At 46.8% G+C, this 17,856-nt stretch overlaps 1 protein-coding gene across 1 annotated transcript; it reads left to right on the top strand.

The window, feature by feature from the left end:
* The first annotated feature begins 2,846 nt into the window (after positions 1–2,846).
* ANKRD53 (ankyrin repeat domain 53) lies at positions 2,847–15,984 on the top strand. The gene is given in 6 exon segments (XM_040335522.1): positions 2,847–3,031; positions 7,786–7,985; positions 12,195–12,359; positions 13,431–13,551; positions 15,187–15,570; positions 15,572–15,984. Coding segments are annotated over 6 exon segments (1,329 nt in total). The 5' UTR covers positions 2,847–2,881; the 3' UTR covers positions 15,881–15,984.
* Positions 15,985–17,856: the final 1,872 nt, after the last annotated feature.

Below are 17,856 nucleotides of genomic sequence, written 5' to 3'. Positions count from 1 at the left end.
ATTGTCTGTTAAAGCGACGCAGTCCCGAACTGTAAAAACCCCTTGGGTCTTTAGGCAGCATTTTGGTCCGGGGCTTAAGTGGTTAAAAAAAAAAATATCTTTTTTATAAAAAAATAAATAAAAACAACGCGGTTGCCATCTGGGGCCCTGTGGCCCTCCGGACCCCTTACAGGGGTACTGCCTGTACCCCCCTGATGGCGGCCCTGCATAAAATCACACACATAGGTTGGACTTGATGGACTTGTGTCTTTTTTCAACCTCACCTACTATGTAACTATAAACTACATGTCACTCATATAAAACAAACACAAGAGGGCGCCTCCATCTAGGTGTACCGATTGAATAAAAAGACAATAAAAATGCACTCACAAGTTAAAAGTGGATCTAGGCTTGTCATGAACCCATATAGACCTCCACAGGATCACCGGGAGGCAGGCAAGTGGCTGGCTGGAGCAGAGTTCTTGGTGGAAGTATAGCTGTCAACAGCAGCTTCTGGGTGTAGCAAGATGGCTGCAGCTTCAATCAGCACCTCTCTGGGTTGGGTGATGGTGACAGGACGTAAAGGGGGCATGGCTACATGTCTCAGGCCAACAGAACTGCCCCTTTATAAAACCATAGGAAAGATCCAGCCAAGAGAGGTGCTGATTGGAGCTGCAGCCATCTTGCTACACCCAGAAACCACTGCCTACATAGTTTCATAGTAGGTGAGGTTCAAAAAAGACACAAGTAGGTGGATTCAGTTAGGCGGGCGCATGGCATTTACACTACGCTGCCATAAATTAGCGAGGCAAGTACATGATTCACAAAGTACTTGCCTGCTAAGTTACGGCGGCGTAGCGTAAATCAGGCGGATGTAATCGCGCATAATTCAAATTCGGCTGAGGGGGCGTGTTTTATGCTAATGGGGGTTGACCTTACGTGATTGACGTATTTTACGAATGGCACATGCGCCGTCCGCCTACATATCCCAGTGTGCATTGCGGCAAAGAAAGCCGCACGGGCCTATTGGTTTCGACGTGGACGTAAATCCATATTTACGGACGACTTACGCAAACGACGTAAAATTTTCGAATTGCGGGAACGACGGCCATACTTAACATTACTATTCCAGCTATTTAATAAAATAACTTTAGGCCTGATAATGCGTTACGTAAACGGCGTATCTGTACTGCGTCGGCCGGGCGTACGTTCGTGAATAGGCGTATCAAGTGATTTACATAATCTACGCCGACCGCAATGGAAGCGCCACCTAGCGGCCAGCCTTAAAATTACAATTTAGGATACCACGGTGTAAGACACTTACGCCGCTCGTATCTGAGCCTAATTTAAGCGTATCTGGTTTCCAGAATACACTTAAATTTGCGTCAAAGCAGATTCAGACTTAGGCTGGCGTATCTACTGATACGTCAGCCTAAGTCTTTCTGAATCTAGCTCGTGTTGCCGCGTGTTAGTAAAAGTTTGGTGAGAGACAATTCTCGCTTTTCAGTCTGTTACAGCGTGACGAATGTGCTATCTCCATTACAAACCCTACTTTTACTGAAGGTGCGCTCCCGTCTCAAACTTTATTCTGAGCATGCTCGGGTTTCTAAGCATACACACGACGAGGAAATTGAGACTCCCGACAAGAAAAAAGAGAGCATGTTCTCTTTTTTTCTCGTTGAGATCCACAGCAGTTTTCTCGGCGAAAAACATACACACGCACACATGCTCTGCCAGCATTTTTCTTGATGGATTTTGCTGAGGAAAACGGTCGTGTGTACGAGGCCTGAGTGTATCCTGGATGAAAGCAGCTTCAGCTCGGCTCCCTCCTCTGCCACCTCCATGACTAAGCCCCAGTGGCGGGGCGAAACGCATCGGAGGGGGCTTTTCAGGATACACTCTGGCTTTTCCAGCGTTCAGCGGCTGGAAGAGTTTCCTTTTTACTTTTCTTGGTATGCAATGAACTGGGACTGGCTCTTTCCATGCCAGAACCCTCCTTCTTCTACGCGGGTCACCGGAATCGGAGATGGGAACCTTGAGTGGTACCCAACGTTTCCCTAACATATTTCATTTCATTCATGGGTAACGCTAAATGAATAAAGGGCTTTTAAAGTGTTGACTATGGACAATTTGGGTTTCTGTGGTCCTTAAGCCTTAAACCCTAATATGTCTGGTAACCATTTACTCGACCCGGCCTCATTTTTGATATTTCACGCCAAAAATTAGGTACCGTATATACTCGAGTATAAGCCGACCCTAGTATAAGCCAAGGTAGCTAATTTTACCACAAAAAAATGGGAAAAAATATTGATTCGAGTATAAGCCTGGGGTGAGAATGCAGCAGCTACTGTAAGCTGAAAAGAGAGTCAACAATGCCCATTTGCACGCCTCACTGTGCCCATTGCAACCACACTGTGCCCAACCTCACTGTGCCCATTGCAACCACACTGTGCCCAACCTCACTGTGCCCACCTTACTGTGCCCATCCTCACTGTGCCCACCTCACTGTGCCCATCCTCACTGTGCCCATTGCAGCCTCACTGTGCCCGAGTCAGTGTACCTAAAATTGACAGACTGCGGGCCTCCATTCATTGTTTTAAAGTCGCGGTCTCCTCATGGTCCCTTCCATGATAGGCGTTTTCTCAGCAGACACAATTCCGCCAATCACGGACGTCCTCTTGTCCAAGGATGAAAAGACGACTTTTAAACAATGGATGCCCGCAGCCTGTCAATCATTTCAGGTACACTAACTCGAGTATAAGCCAAGGGGGGTATTTTCAGCCTTAAAAAAGGGCTGGAAAACTTGGCTTATACTTGAGTATATACGGTATCACAAAAAAAAAGTCGGACTATGCTGAGCCATACTAACAGCAATTTTTGTCTTTCCTGCAGAGACAGAAGAATGACCCCCCAGCCTCTCGGCCCCCAGAAGGGCACTTTGGACAAGGCAGATGTTACCAGTGACCAGCTCACGGCGGCCTCGGTTGGGAATGTGGACTGGCTGCGGCTGTGTATGCAGACAGCGGATTCGCACGTCGAGCAGGATGGGAATGTAAGTGTCAGCTCAGCGGGCCGCAGTAAAATTACATAATGCAGCCTCTAGACGACACTAAACACTGAGGGATGAGGACGGTAAAACCCAGTTAATCCTCTGTGACCTGGTAATCTGCAGCCATCTGGTTTTCACTACATTATATGATGATGCGAAGATAATAAAATGCATCTATGAGGCAGAGCTGTCATCAGGAGAAATTCCTGCAATTTTGCTGTATAAAATATAAATTAGTTAATTAATTCTTTATGGGGAAGTCACTGATCAGGGCAATCCATATGTATTTAGATGCCGAACTACAAAGCCCAGCAGGTTTTCCCTTCCAGTCGTTTTTGTGTATCAGTGCTGCATTAAACTTGTATTTATTTATTATGGTCAGGGCTAAAAAATAATAAAGGTGAAGGTAAATATGGAATATTGCATATGAATATATTGTATTCTCACGTCCAGCCAGCAGGGGGAGCACTTGGTCTCTTTTATATTTTTCCCAGACTATCCTTAGATCAGGAGTAGGCAACCTCGGCACTCCAGCTGCAGTAAAACTTCAAGTATAATGTATTCTCATGTCCAGCCAGCAGGGGAAGCTCTTGGTCTCTTTTACATTTTTTCCAGGCTATCCTTAGATCAGGAGTTAGCAACCTCGGCACAACTGCAGTGAAACTTCAAATATCATCTTGCCGCTGCCTCTGGGATTCATGCCTGTGGTTGTCAGAGTTTTGCAATTCCTCACAGGACTTGTAGTTCAACAATAGTTGGAGTGACAATTTTGCTCACCTTTGCTCAAATAAATGTTTTTGTTTACAGACCTTCATAGCTCAAGCTGAAATCTCCATACATTGATGAGTCAGCTCAGAACAGATACTCCCCACTCCATAGGAATCCTCCCTTTCCTTCCATAGTTTTCAATCAGAGACAGCATGTCTAATAGCATATTGTTTTTGCTGCATGCACCCTTTAACAAAACCCATAGTGCTTTGAAGACTCTTTAGAATTCACCCCCTAAAGAGTGGCTGGATTTTACAGGCATGCTTAGCCTCCTCACTGGCAATTTTCCTTCTTGCTGCACTCAGACACTCACCAAGCCACTGGTGGGTACAGACAGATGGACTTCCTGGGCTTAGCTATCCAGAGGAGAGAGGGTTGGGGTACAGGATACCCAAAAGCAGCAGCAAAAATTCCCTCTGCCCCATAGTATTTCTAATCTCTGCTAATACCGATTTTGTAGGCCGGACAGTCAACAACCTTTAAGTATCTCTGCCCCAGACAGGTCAGTTATGGATCTTTAAACACAGATGGGCAATTTGTTACCGTGGACCTTAAAGCTGGGACTGGCAATTGAAAAAGCAGAACTGTTTTTCAGCTTCAGCACGGCCTGAGGAGTATGAAGCTGACCTCTCTAGAACTAAATCCTTCCCAGGCAGTAGCCCTGACGAATATGAAGCTGACCTCTCTTAGAACTAAATCCTTCCCAGGCAGCAGGCCTGAGGAGTATGAAGCTGACCTCTCTAGAACTAAATCCTTCCCAGGCAGCAGGCCTGAGTATGAAGCTGACCCCTCTAGAACTAAATCCCTCCCAGGCAGCAGGCCTGAGGAGTATGAAGCTGACCCCTCTAGAACTAAATCCTTCCCAGGCAGCAGGCCTGAGGAGTATGAAGCTGACCCCTCTAGAACTAAATCCTTCCCAGGCAGCAGGCCTGAGGAGTATGAAGCTGACCCCTCTAGAACTAAATCCTTCCCAGGCAGCAGGCCTGAGGAGTATGAAGCTGACCCCTCTAGAACTAAATCCTTCCCAGGCAGCAGGCCTGAGGAGTATGAAGCTGACCCCTCTAGAACTAAATCCTTCCCAGGCAGCAGGCCTGAGGAGTATGAAGTTGACGTCTCAAGAGCTACAGTATGTCCTCTCCAGGATGCAGTCCTGAGGAGCATGAAATGGACCTCTAGAGCTATATTCTCTCCAGACAGCAGGCCCGGGGTACAAAAAATTGACCTCGTTAGGGCTATATCCTTCCCAGGCAGCAGTCCCGAGGAGCATGAAGTGGACCACTATAGAGATACTGGGTATATCTTCCCCAGGCAGCATACCTAAGGAGTGAGAAATGGACCTCTAGAGCTATATCGTCCCCGGGCACCAGACCTGAGGAGCATGAAATGGTTTTCTAAAGCTATATTCTCTTCAGGCAGCAGGCCTGAGGAACATAACATTGACCTCCTGGGGTTATATCCTTCGCAGGCAGCAGTCCTGAGAAGCAAGAAATGGACCTCTAGAGTTAGAACCCCCAGGCAGCAGGCCTGAGAAGCATTAAGTGGATCTCTCTAGAGCGTTATCCTTCCTAGGCAGCAGGCCTGAGAAGCATTACATGGATCTCTCTAGAGCTATATCCTTCCTAGGCAGCAGGCCTGATGAGCACAATGTAGACCTTTAGAGCTATAGCCTTTATAGGCAGCAGGCCTGAGGAGGTCAATGTTATGTTTCTCAGGCCTGCTGCCTGATGAGAATATAGTTTTAGAGATCCATTTGATGCTCCTCAAGCCTGCTGCCTAGGGAGGATATAGCTCTAGAGAGATCCATGTAATGCTCCTCAGGCCTGCTGCCTAGGAAGGATATAGCTCTAGAGAGATCCACTTAATGCTCCTCAGGCCTGCTGCCTGGGGGTTCTAACTCTAGAGGTCCATTTCTTGCTTCCCATGCAGCAGTCCTGAGAAGAAGGAAATGGACCTCTAGAGTTAGAACCACCAGGCAGCAGGCCAGAGGAGCATTAAAGGGTCACTAAAGGAAAACATTTTTTTTGCTGAAATGACTGTTTACAGGGTATAGAGACATAAAAGTTAACTGATTCCTTTTAAAAATGATTAAAAATTGGTTAAATTCAATCATATAATGTGCCTACAGTTTCACTTTCGTTTTTAAACTGGTTTCATGTTTATGTGAAGTAAAGAGACCCACAGAACAAAAACAAACAAATCCAGGGCAGTGTTTTGTTTTTAAAATGAATCTGATTGGTTCTGTTAAGTTTTAGACACACAGTAATGACAGCTCAGACCATCGTGAAAAGCTCCCAGTATGATGGTTATAAGGAAACAGGCAACCAGGGAGTGTGGAGATCAGAGCAGTTTTACAGCAACATCAAAGCAAAAACGAGCAATGAGGACATGAAACCAGTACTGCAGTAAGGTAAAGGAAGCTATTTAGCTAAAAAACAAAATGGATCTCTCTAGAGCTATATCCTCCCCAGGCAGCAGGCCTAAGGAGCATGAAGTAGACCTTTAGAGCTATATCCTCCCCAGGCAGCAGGCCTGAGGAGCATGAAATGGATCTCTAAAGCTATATTCTCTCCAGGCAACAAACCCAAAGACCATGAAGTGGACCTTTAGAACTATATCCTTCCTAGGCAGAAGTCCTAAGAGTCCTGTGGAGTATGAAGCTGACCTCTCTAGAGCTACGGTATATCCTCTCCAGGATGCAGTCCTGAGGAGCATAATATGGACATCTAGAGCTATATTCTCTCCAGACAGCAGGCCCAGGGTACATAAAATTGACCTTGTTAGGGCTATATCCTTCCCAGGCAGCAGTCCCCAGGAGCATGAAGTGGACCACTATAGAGATACTGGGTATATCTTCCCCAGGCAGCATACCTAAGGAGTGAGAAATGGACCTCTAGAGCTATATCCTCCCCAGGCACCAGACCTGAGGAGCATGAAATGGCTCTCTCAAGCTATATTCTCTCCAGGCAGCAGGCCTGAGGAACATAAAATTGACTTCTTTAGAACTATATCTTCTCCAGACAGCAAATCCTGAGAGGCAAAGCCATCTGGACCCACATCCATCCCAGGCAACAGGCCTGGAAGGCCAGGGACTTTCTACCAGTACAGCCTGACAAGGCAAAGCATGGGAAAGAAAATACCCTCCACACTTAAAATATTTATTTTCTTCCCTTTTCTTTGAGCAGTAAAATAAATAATCATATTCCAACACATATCTTCTCTCTCTGTATCTATTGGAGTACCCTCAACAGTAGTACTTAGGGGAGATCCAAAAAAAAACAGATACCACAGAGCTCAGGCCTGTCTGCCATCACTAAATTTAGACGAGGGACCCTCCAGCTCGTAGCAGGATCCCTACAAATAAAATTGATCAAAACCATTATAGTTTGACTTTAAAGGGGTTGTAAAGGTAAATGTTTTTTCACCTTAATGCATCCTATGCATTAAGGTGAAAAAACATCCGACGGTACCGCCCCCCCCCCCCCCGTTTTACTTACCTGACCCCTCGAAATACCCGCGCGCGTCAATGTGATCGTCTTCGGTTCCCAGCCTGGTCGTTGATTGGCTAGGTTGGACGGATTGATAGCAGCGCAGCCATTGGCTGGCACTGCTGTCAATCACAGCGGATGACGCTGGCGCGCCAGGGGGCGGGGCCGAGTGATGCAGTCGGCGGCTATGCCCGCCGCTGTATCACGGGAGCGCGCTCGCAAAAGCATTCCACCATGCAAGCTCGCTCGCATGAAGGTAGAAAGCTTTTGCGAGAAGGAGCCAAAACAGCCGCCGAGGGACCCCAGAAGACCGGATTCGGGGACACTCTGTGCAAAACGAGCTGCACAGTGGAGGTAATTTAAAAAAAAAAAAAAAAAAAAGTTTGCCTTTAGTGACCCTTTAAGTTCCTTGACTGTCAAGCATTGTGTGATGGATATTACTTGTAAAAAGGATAGTGGTGTTAAAAAAAATGATGTCATGATACAGTTCATTTCCTCTCTCAGGGATTCACAGCTTTACACATGGCCGCTCTGCACGGTCGGCTTCGATGTCTGAAGCTTCTAATTGAGGATTACAAGATGGACGTGAACCTGCCCAGCCGGTGTAAATGGAGAGCTCTGCACCTGCTCTTAAATCAGAAGAATGGAAAGAAGGCAAAAGAATGTTTACGGCTTCTACTGCAGTGCGGGGCCGCCGTAAACGCGTGAGTAACTGCGCACTATGTACTTCACGGGGAATCATTCCCGATACAATCCAATCAACCAATGTTCCTTTTTTTACTTAAAGGTTTTTATTTTTGGAAGGTTTTAAATTTATATTACAAAGCTAGCCTACTCCTATTACTCTGAATTAACTTGAAGTTTGCAAAGTTGTAGCAAATGTGTTGAGGTGCACTGCATCATGGGTACATTGCCCGCTACTGTATTTGCGCATTCGGTGCCATTCTAAATATGCCACACATCACATCATGTGTTAAAGAAGAAGATATTGAAGAGACTGTGCATTATTGGGGCCGAGCTACACAATGATAATTTTGGCAAAGGACAGGTAAGATTTGCATTGTCAGACCTGCTGGGTACGCATCAAGGACAACTAAAAGTAATTGCACTTTAACCGCTTCCCGACCGCCGCACGCCGATATACGTCTGCAGAATGGCACGGGCAGGCAAATGGGCATACCTGTACGCCCCTTTGAATTTACCGCCTAGCATGTACCGGGGGTGTGCTCGCAGGTCCCGCAAGCTCGATGACTATTTTTTATTGGAAATTACTATGTCTTTACTGTTTTGAATTTTAATTATTTGTATAATAAAGACATAGTAATTTTCAATAAAAAAATAGTAGTCAACCACCAATATACCGTATTTATTGCGGTATAACGCGCTCCTGCGTATACCGCGCACCCCTAAAGTGGCCCCCTAACCTGTGGAAAAAAAGTTTTTTTGTTTTTTTTGTACTTACAGTTTTGGTGTCTTGCGCGGCGTCCATCGGCGGCCTCGTCGGGTCCGGCGTCCTTCTGCGGCTTTGGGAATCCTCTTCGGCGGGTCCGGCGTCCGTCTTCGGCTGGGGTGGGTGTCCTCTTCGGCGCGTCGGGTGTCCTCTTCGGCGGGTCCGGCGTCCTCTTCGGCGGGTCCGGCGTCCTTCTGCGGCGTCCTCGCGTCCTCCCTGCTCGTTTCCCGCCACGAGTTTGAATACTGCGCCGGCATATACCGAGCGCAGTACACTCGGGTATTTTCAGGGCAGGCTCGGCAACTCTCGCGCTGACGTCCTGTACACTCAGGACGTCAGTGCAAGAGGCGCCGAGACTGCCCGAAGATACCCGAGTGTACTGCGCTCGGTATATGCCGGCGCAGTATTCAAACTTGTGGCGGAAAAACGGGTATCGGCGTATATCGCGCACCCACGATTTTGCCCTGATTTTCAGGGCAAAATAGTGCGCGGTATACGCCGATAAATACGGTAAGTAGATTGCAATGATAACCAGTACATATAAAGTGTACATATAAATCATGAAGATTGTAGCTGTGATTGGAAACGCGTTGGGCTGTACTCTTTGTAGTGGTTATCATTACAATCTACATACTGTATATTGGCGGTTGACTACAATTTTTTTTTTTGGAAATTACTATGGGCCAGATCCACGTACATCGGCACTTTTTTACGTCCGGCGTAGTGTATCTCAGATACACTACGCCGCCGTAACTTACAGCGTATTTTCCGTATCCACAAAGAATTTGCGCTGTAAGTTACCGTGGCGTAGTGTAACTGTGTCGGCATAAGGGCGCGCAATTCAAATGGATGAGATGGGGGCGTGTTTTATGCTAATACGTCTTGACCCGACGTAAATGAAATTTTTTCGGAACGGCTCATGCGCCGTCCGTGGGGGTATCCCAGTGCGCATGCTCCAAATTAACCCGCAACAAGCCAATGCTTTCGACATGAAGGTCATTCTACGCAAAGCCCTATTCGCAAACGACGTACACGACGGAAAATTCGACGCTGGCCCGACGTCCATACTTAACGTTGGCTACGCCTCATATAGCAGGGGTAAGTTTACGCCGAAAAAAGCCTTACGGAAACGACGTACAAAAATGCGCCGGCCGGACGTACGTTTGTGGATTCCCGTATCTAGCTAATTTGCATACTCGACGTGGAAATCGACGGAAGCGCCACCTAGCGGCCAGCGTAAATATGCACCTTAGATCCGACGGCGTACTAAGACGTACGTCAGTCGGATCTAGCCCAGCTTCAGGCGTATCTTGTTTTGTGGATACAAAACAAAGATACGCCGGAGCAACCTAGAAGTTACGCGGCGTATCAATAGACACGCCAGCGTAACTGCTTCGTGGATCTGGCCCTATGTCTTTACTGTTTTGGATTTTAAATATTTGTATTATAAACTAAGATTGTTTTATCTATTTTTTGTTACAATTGAGTGCCTGGAAATTCACATCCATACTCTATACAAACTAGTGTTCTACATGATTACACCTTACTAACCGATCCGTGACTGCTGCTCCTCTCTGCCAATCTCTTCAATGGCTTCCCCTACCCCACCGTATAAAGTTAAAAATACTAACCACAACTTATAAGGCCATTCACAGCATCGCCCCCAGCTATATCACCAACCTCATCTGCAGATATCGCCCAAATCATTCTCTCCACTCCTTCCAGGACCTCCTGCTCTCTAGCTCCCTTGTTACCTCCTCCCCATGCTTGCCTCCATGACTTCAGCAGAGCCTCTCCCATCCTCTGGTACTCCCTGCCCCAGCATGCCACAAATTCTGTAGATGCTGACTTTTAATTAGGACACTTACCTGTCCAGGAAACCAACAGTGTCCTCACCCAAGCCAATTTTCAATCGGCTATAGCAGGGGTCTCCAAACTTTCGAAACAGCAGGCCAGCTTACTGTCCTTCAGAGTTTAGGGGGGCCGGACTGTGGCCAGTGAGAGTAGAAAATGTCCCAGCGTCAGATGCCCGATCATTGGTTTTAGTGGGAACATTAGTGCTCCATTGTTGGTATCGGTGGAAGAATTTGTGCCATATTGTTGGTAGGATTGGAAGAAATGTTGCCATATTGTCTGTATCAGTGGGAGGAATAGTGCCCTATCACTGGTGTCTGTGGGAGGAATGATGCCCCATTATTTGTCAGTTGTGGAGGAAATAGTGCTCCAAGGGCCGGATAGAAGCAAGCAAAGGGCCACATCCGGCCCCAGGGCTGCAGTTTGGAGACAACTGGGCTATAGGGTCCTGCCGCCGCCATCTTCACTAAGGACTTCACATCAGATTCCCTACTGAGCATGCGCAAAACGTGCTGCGCTCTGTGAATGGGCTGGCTGTGGGGGAAGGAGGAGAGGGACAAACTTCCAGGGGAGGTACTCAGCTGGAAGTGTGAGCAGATACCTGTCAAAACTAGGGTTGTCCAGATACCGATACCAGTATCGGTATCGGGACCGATACCGAGTATTTGCGCTAGTACTCGTACTCGCGCAAATACTCCCGATACCAAAATAGAATACTTTTTTTTTTGTGACATCGAACACAAATTGGATGGCACCATTGGATGGCACTGATAGGTGGCACTGGCATTGATTGAATGGCACTCATAAATGGATGGCACCGATAGGTGGCACTGGCATTGATTGGGTGGCACTGATGAGATGCACTAATAAGCTGCCTCCCTGCACTGATGCACTAATGGGCACTGATCTGCACTGATAGGTGGCACTGGCTAGCTGCACTTTTGGGCACTGGCACCGATGAGCTGCACTGACAGTGATCACTCCTTCAATGATATGTAGTTTTCCAGTACCGTATGCTAAAAAACAGCCCCACACCATGATGTACCAGTTCTTCATAATTCTAAAGAAAATATCTTTGGTCTGTATTGTGGTTTGAAAACGGTCATATAACATTAAAAAAAAGTATCGGTATTCGGTATCGGCGACTACTTGAAAAAAAGTATCGGTACTTGTACTCGGTCCTAAAAAAGTGGTATTGGGACAACCCTAGTCAAAACCATGTACCTGCTCCGCCCCAAAAAGGTGCCAAATGTGACAGTGGAGGGGGGGGGGGGGGGGGTTGGGGGGCTCAAGCAGGGCTTCCTCTTTTGGGTGGAGTTCCGCTTTAAGGGATGCGCTGGATTTTATTTCCTGCCGGCATCTGCTGATCAGCTTCTGCTGTGACTCATCACAGCAGAAGCGCCGCGTGCACGCACGCATCCCCTACACAGAAGTGCCAGATCATATACTAGGTACGTGATCCAGCACAGGAGAGACACTTTATATTGCGGCTGACAAGTGGTTAAAGCTTTCCCTGATGCCTACTTAAAATATCACATGACAAAAACCAATTCCCTGCATGCTCTGGTCATTAAACGGTAACCATATTTATCCTACTTGTTAACTTTAGACAAACCGAGCGCAAGGTGACCCCTCTGCACCAGGCGGCCAGAGAAGGCTTGAAGGACTGTTTGGCCATTTTGGTTGAAAATGGAGCAGATGTACATGCCCAGGACTTGCAGGGCAACCGACCCATCGACTTGTGTAAGATTTGGTGCCACCGTGCTTGTGCCAGGTAAGTCCTGTGAGATAAATCTACAGTATTCAAGTTCAAAACTTCATTCCTTCCTGTGCTACAAGACTCACTGACAGCAATGTTCCCGTTTCTGAAGGGGATGTAGGTTTTTGCAGGACTGAGTTGCAGCTTGAAGTTCATTTGTTATCTCCAGCTGGAACCAAGCAAGTAGAGCATTCATTTATGAACAGTGGCCTAGATTCAAAAAGCAATTGCGTCTGCGTAACCATAGTTACACAGCGCAATTGCTTACTTGTGCCGGCGTTACGAATGCTCCTGATTCAGGAACCTCGTTACACCGACGGCAGCCTAAGATATGACTAGCATAAGGCTCTTATGCCAGTCATATCGTAGGCTGCATTCTTACGTTGGCCGCTAGGGGGCGTTCCCGTTGTGGTCAGCGTACAAATTGCATACTAACGCCGATTCACAACCCTACGCGAGCCCTGCGTACGCAGTTTACGTCGTTTGCGTACGTCGGGTTTCGCGTAAGGCTGCTCCTGCTAATAGCAGGGGCAGCCAATGCTACGTATACCCGTCGTTCCCGCGTCACGAAATTTGAAATTTACGTTGTTTGCGTAAGTGAATCGTGAATGGCGCTGGACGCCATTCACGTTCACTTTGAAGCAAATGACGTCCTTGCGACGTCATTTGCCGCAATGCACGTCGGGAAAGTTTCCCGACGGAGCATGCGCGCTACGCTCGGCGCGGGAACGCACCTAATTTAAATGATTCCCGCCCCCTACGGGATCATTTACATTAGGCGCCCTTACGCCGGGCATTTTTGAGGAGCGCCCACGCAAATTACGTGGCTACTGCTTCGTGAATGAAGCGTAGCGCAGTTAATTTGCGGGGGCGCAGGGCAAAAACGGGACGCTGCGCCTCCGTAAGGAGTGCGCAGCGGTACCTGAATCTACCCCACTGGCTTACCTGCCAGACCTGCAATGGCTAAAATATATTTTGTCTTAACACTTTTTATTGGTTTTCACACACACTGGCGGGGAAGTCCTAATAATAAACATATATACCCTTGGTTCTGAATTTGTAAGAAAGTTGTCCTCTGTATTTCAGGTACCTCCACAATGCCATGTGGAATAAAGACAAGGAGGAACATGCCCAGGAGCTGAAAAAGATGGAAAAATTGAAAAGAAACATTCTAGAAATGGACCAAGAGGCTCTGCTAAAAATGGCGGTGAGTGCTCGAGATTTGTTCCCTATGTTGTGTAATGTTGCTGGTAATCTTTGCTAAAGCTCAGCATACGCTGGAAAAAAAAACTGCAGGGGGAACAAAGATAGACAATATACTTACCTTTCCTCTGGCTTCCGTGGTGCAGGGGGTGACGCCATCATCCTGCCAACGAGATCCCATGGAAATAGTAGGCAGTCGGAATCTCATCAGAAGACACCACTGCACAGCGCTGGGGGCATCTTCTTAGCAAGAATTTGAGAACTACACTGGAAGAAGGATGTCGTTACCCTTACCTAGGTGGCACTGCAGGGGAAAGCCAGGGGAAACATAAGTATATGACCTAATGTGCATTGTAAGCAAGGATAACGAGGGTATGCCCACTATTCCGGGTATCGGAGAGAAGAGGAATGAGAAATAAGGTAAGTAAAACAGTTTACGTCCTTCGATTTTGCTTTTAAATGTCCTTATTTCTTCTGAGAAATCCTCACTTCCTGTTCTTCTGTCTGTAACTCCACACAGTAATGCGAGGCTTTCTCCCTGGTGTGGAGTGTTATTCCTCCCCTATACATGGGAGGTATAAGTGCCTCCCCAACGCTGGTGCCAGTGGAAGAAATAAGTGGCCCCCCCGGTCGCTGGTGCCAGTGGGAGGAATAAGTGCCTCCCTATCGCTGGCGCCAGTGGGAGAAATTAGTGCCCCCCCCGGTCGCTGGTGCCAGTGGGAGGAATAAGTGCCCCCCCATCGCTGGTGCCAGTGGGAGAAATAAGTGCCCCCCCCCGGTCGCTGCTGCCAGTGGGAGGAATAAGTGCCTCCCCGTCGCTGGTGCCAGTGGGAGAAATAAGTGGCCCCCCTCCGGTCGCTGGTGCCAGTGGGAGGAATAAGTGCCCCCCCATCGCTGGTACCAGTGGGAGAAATAAGTGTCCCCCCCCCCGGTCGCTGGTGCCAGTGGGAGGAATAAGTGCCTCCCCGTCGCTGGTGCCAGTGGGAGAAATAAGTGGCCCCCCTTCCGGTCGCTGGTGCCAGTGGGAGGAATAAGTGCCTCCCCGTCGCTGGTGCCAGTGGGAGAAATAAGTGGCCCCCGGTGCCAGTGGGAGGAATAAGTGCCCCCCCATCGCTGGTACCAGTGGGAGAAATAAGTGGCCCCCCCCGGTCGCTGGTGCCAGTGGGAGGAATAAGTGCCCCCCCCATCGCTGGTACCAGTTGGAGGAATAAGTGCCCCCCCGGTGCTAGTGGGGGAAATTGTTCCCAGCGCCCCACTCTTGATGATAGTGGAAGGTATAATGCCCCATTGGCATCAGTGGAAGACATAGCAGCATTTTGTTGGTGTATGTGCTAGGAATAGCACCCCATCATTGGTTGTAGTTCGATCTATCAGTGCCACCTTTCAGTGCCAATAAGTCAAACTGTCACAGGACATTAAAAAAAAGTATTGGTAATCGGTATCGGTAAGTACTTGAAAAAAAAGTATCGGTACTTGTACTTGGTCCTAAAAAAGTGGACAACCCTAAAAATGAATATAAAACCTGGGGTTATTTTTGGGGAAACACAGTAGAAGGGTGCTATAGTTGCAAAATATGTTAATCAGCTAACAAATAGCAAAATGTAAACCTATTAAACAACGGTCACTTTATATGTTTCAGAAAAGTCACATAATCCCTCACCAGACCTGTTTTTGTAAAGGCACTGAGACCCAAAAACCACCAGAAAAAGCAATAAAAAGTGGAGTCTTGCCAAAATCCAAATTGGACCGAATGTCTTGTAAGCCGTTACCTGGGAAGGAGCAACATAAGAAAAAGTCCTTGGTCTCTGAGAGTTCAGACAAGGATACTAAGAAGAAAAGGACAAACGCCATGTCTGTGTATGGTGAAGAGGAAGGACCCCAGAAACGTGAAGGTGGAGGAGAGCATTCTGGTGTAAAGTCGGTCTGCCAATGGAATCCAAGTTATAATCCGACAATGCCTCCAATCACAGATATTTACAGAATTCCTACACTGCGGCTGGGCATTGACCCTGAGGAGGTCACCGGACTTAAGTAATATAATCACACTTGACAGAGATGAGCATGGCCGGCCACAAATCAAAACAATTCAAGGGCAAGTCTTCCCCTCCCAGCTTCATTTGCCATATGAGACCATTCAGAGGTGCCTGTTCCCTAAGACGTGTCCGAAGGAAAGGATCTGCACGCCAAACGCATTCAAGGCCAACCATGTTTTTGATGTGCCCAAAAAGCAACAGCCTCTGGAAGGGGGAAAACCAGTTTCAGAAATCTCATTCCACTTGAGGCAAAGCCTTGATTCTAGGCTCAGGAAGGCCAACAAACCTATCTACTGCTGACCAGGAAATAAAGAAATGCAACGTTTCCTTCAGTTCCCATCTCCTATATGCAAATGTATCATAGGCGCTAGGGTGGAATAAAAACACTAGACCATCCAGTCCAACCTGTGTAATTTGTGAATGTGTGTTCATGTAGATAATCATTTCACATATCCCTGTATATTGTGTTCATTAAAGCGGGGGTTCACCCAAATTTTTTTTTTAACATTACGGGAAGCACAATCGGGTGTTTTTTTTTAAATCAATGCAGTACTTACCGTTTTAGAGATAGATGTTCTTCGCCGCTTCCGGGTATGGTCTTCGGGACTGGGCGTTCCTATTTGATTGACAGCCTTCCGACCGTTGCATACAGCGTGTCACGAGTTGCCGAAAGAAGCCGAATGTCGGTGCGGCTCTATACGGCGCCTGCGCACCGACGTTCGGCTACTTTCGGCAACTCGTGACGCGCTGTATGCGATGGTCGGAAGCCTGTCAATCAAATAGGAACGCCCAGTGCCGCAGACCATACCTGGAAGCCGCGGAGAACATCTTTCTCTAAAACGGTAAGTACTGCATTGATTTTAAAAAAAAACACCCGATTGTGCTTCCCACAATTAGTCTCAATCTAATGTTAAAAATTTGTTTTTCGGGTGAACCCCCGCTTTAACCGGTTAAGACCCAGACCATTATGCAGGTAAAGGACCTGGCTCCTTTTTGCGATTCGGCACTGCGTTGCTTTAACTGACAAATGCGCGGTCGTGCGACGTGGCTCCCAAACAAGATTGGCGTCATTTATTTCCCACAAATAGAGCTTTATTTTGGTGGTATTTGATCACATCTACGTTTTTTATTTTCTGCACTATAAACAAAAATAGAGCGACAATTAAAAAAAAAAAAATATATATATTTTTTACTTTTTGCTATAATAAATATCCCCCCCCCCCAAAAAAAATAATATATATATATATATATATATTATAAAATAAAAATTCCCCTCAGTTTAGGTCGATACGTATTCTTCTATATATGTTTGGTAAAAGAAAAAAAAATCACAATAGGCGTTTATTGAATGGTTTGCGCAAAAGTTATAGCGTTTACAAAATAGGGGATAGTTTTATGGCATTTTTAACTAGCAATAGCGGCGATCAGCATTTTTTTTTCGTGACCGCGACATTATGGTGGACACATCGGACACATTTTTGGGACTATTGTCATTTATACAGCGATCAGTGATATAAAAATGCACAGATTACTGTGAAAATGACAATGGCAGTGAAGGGGTTAACCACTAGGGGCGCTGTAGGGGTTAAGTATGACCTCATGTGTGTTTCTTACTGTAGGGGGGGTGGCTGTACGTGTGACATCACTGATCGTCGTTCCACGATCACTGACACAGAGAACGGGGAAGGTTTGTTTACACTCACCTCTCCCCGTTCTTCAGCTCCTGTGACCCGGCGGCGCGCTCGCGACCCACGGCTGGGCTTCTTAAAGGGGACGTACATGTACGTCCATGTGCCCAGCTGTGCCATTCTGTCGACGCATATCGTCGTGCGGCGGTCCTTAAGTGGTTAAGATGCACATCCAAGAGAAGAGCTGCATGATTAATGGTTAAGAATTCGAGATTGCAATTCTTTCCCACTCTCCATTCTTAAAGCATTTTCCCATTTTCTGTGCAGAGTTCTCTGCTGTAAAAAAACAAACAAAAAAAACAAAAAAAAACAAGCAGTCTGCCAAGTTTCACAACATTCTTCAGCCTCTGAGCTAACTATAAACATTTTAACGTTTTGCCCTTTAGATCAAAGGAATAAACATTGGGTCTGTAAATGAGGGAATTATATATATATATATATATATATATATATATATATATATATATATATAAAATTTATTTGTATTATCCCTGTAAAGTAAAGGCATAATTTGCTAGTATGCATTGCATACTAGCACATTATGTGACACTACCTGCCAACGAAGCCCGCGTCGTCCCTACTGCAGGC

The sequence above is a fragment of the Rana temporaria genome, chromosome 1 (assembly GCF_905171775.1).
Source record: "Rana temporaria chromosome 1, aRanTem1.1, whole genome shotgun sequence".
In the NCBI taxonomy this organism is placed as follows: domain Eukaryota; kingdom Metazoa; phylum Chordata; class Amphibia; order Anura; family Ranidae; genus Rana; species Rana temporaria.
This window is presented reverse-complemented; position numbering and strand designations above follow the sequence as displayed.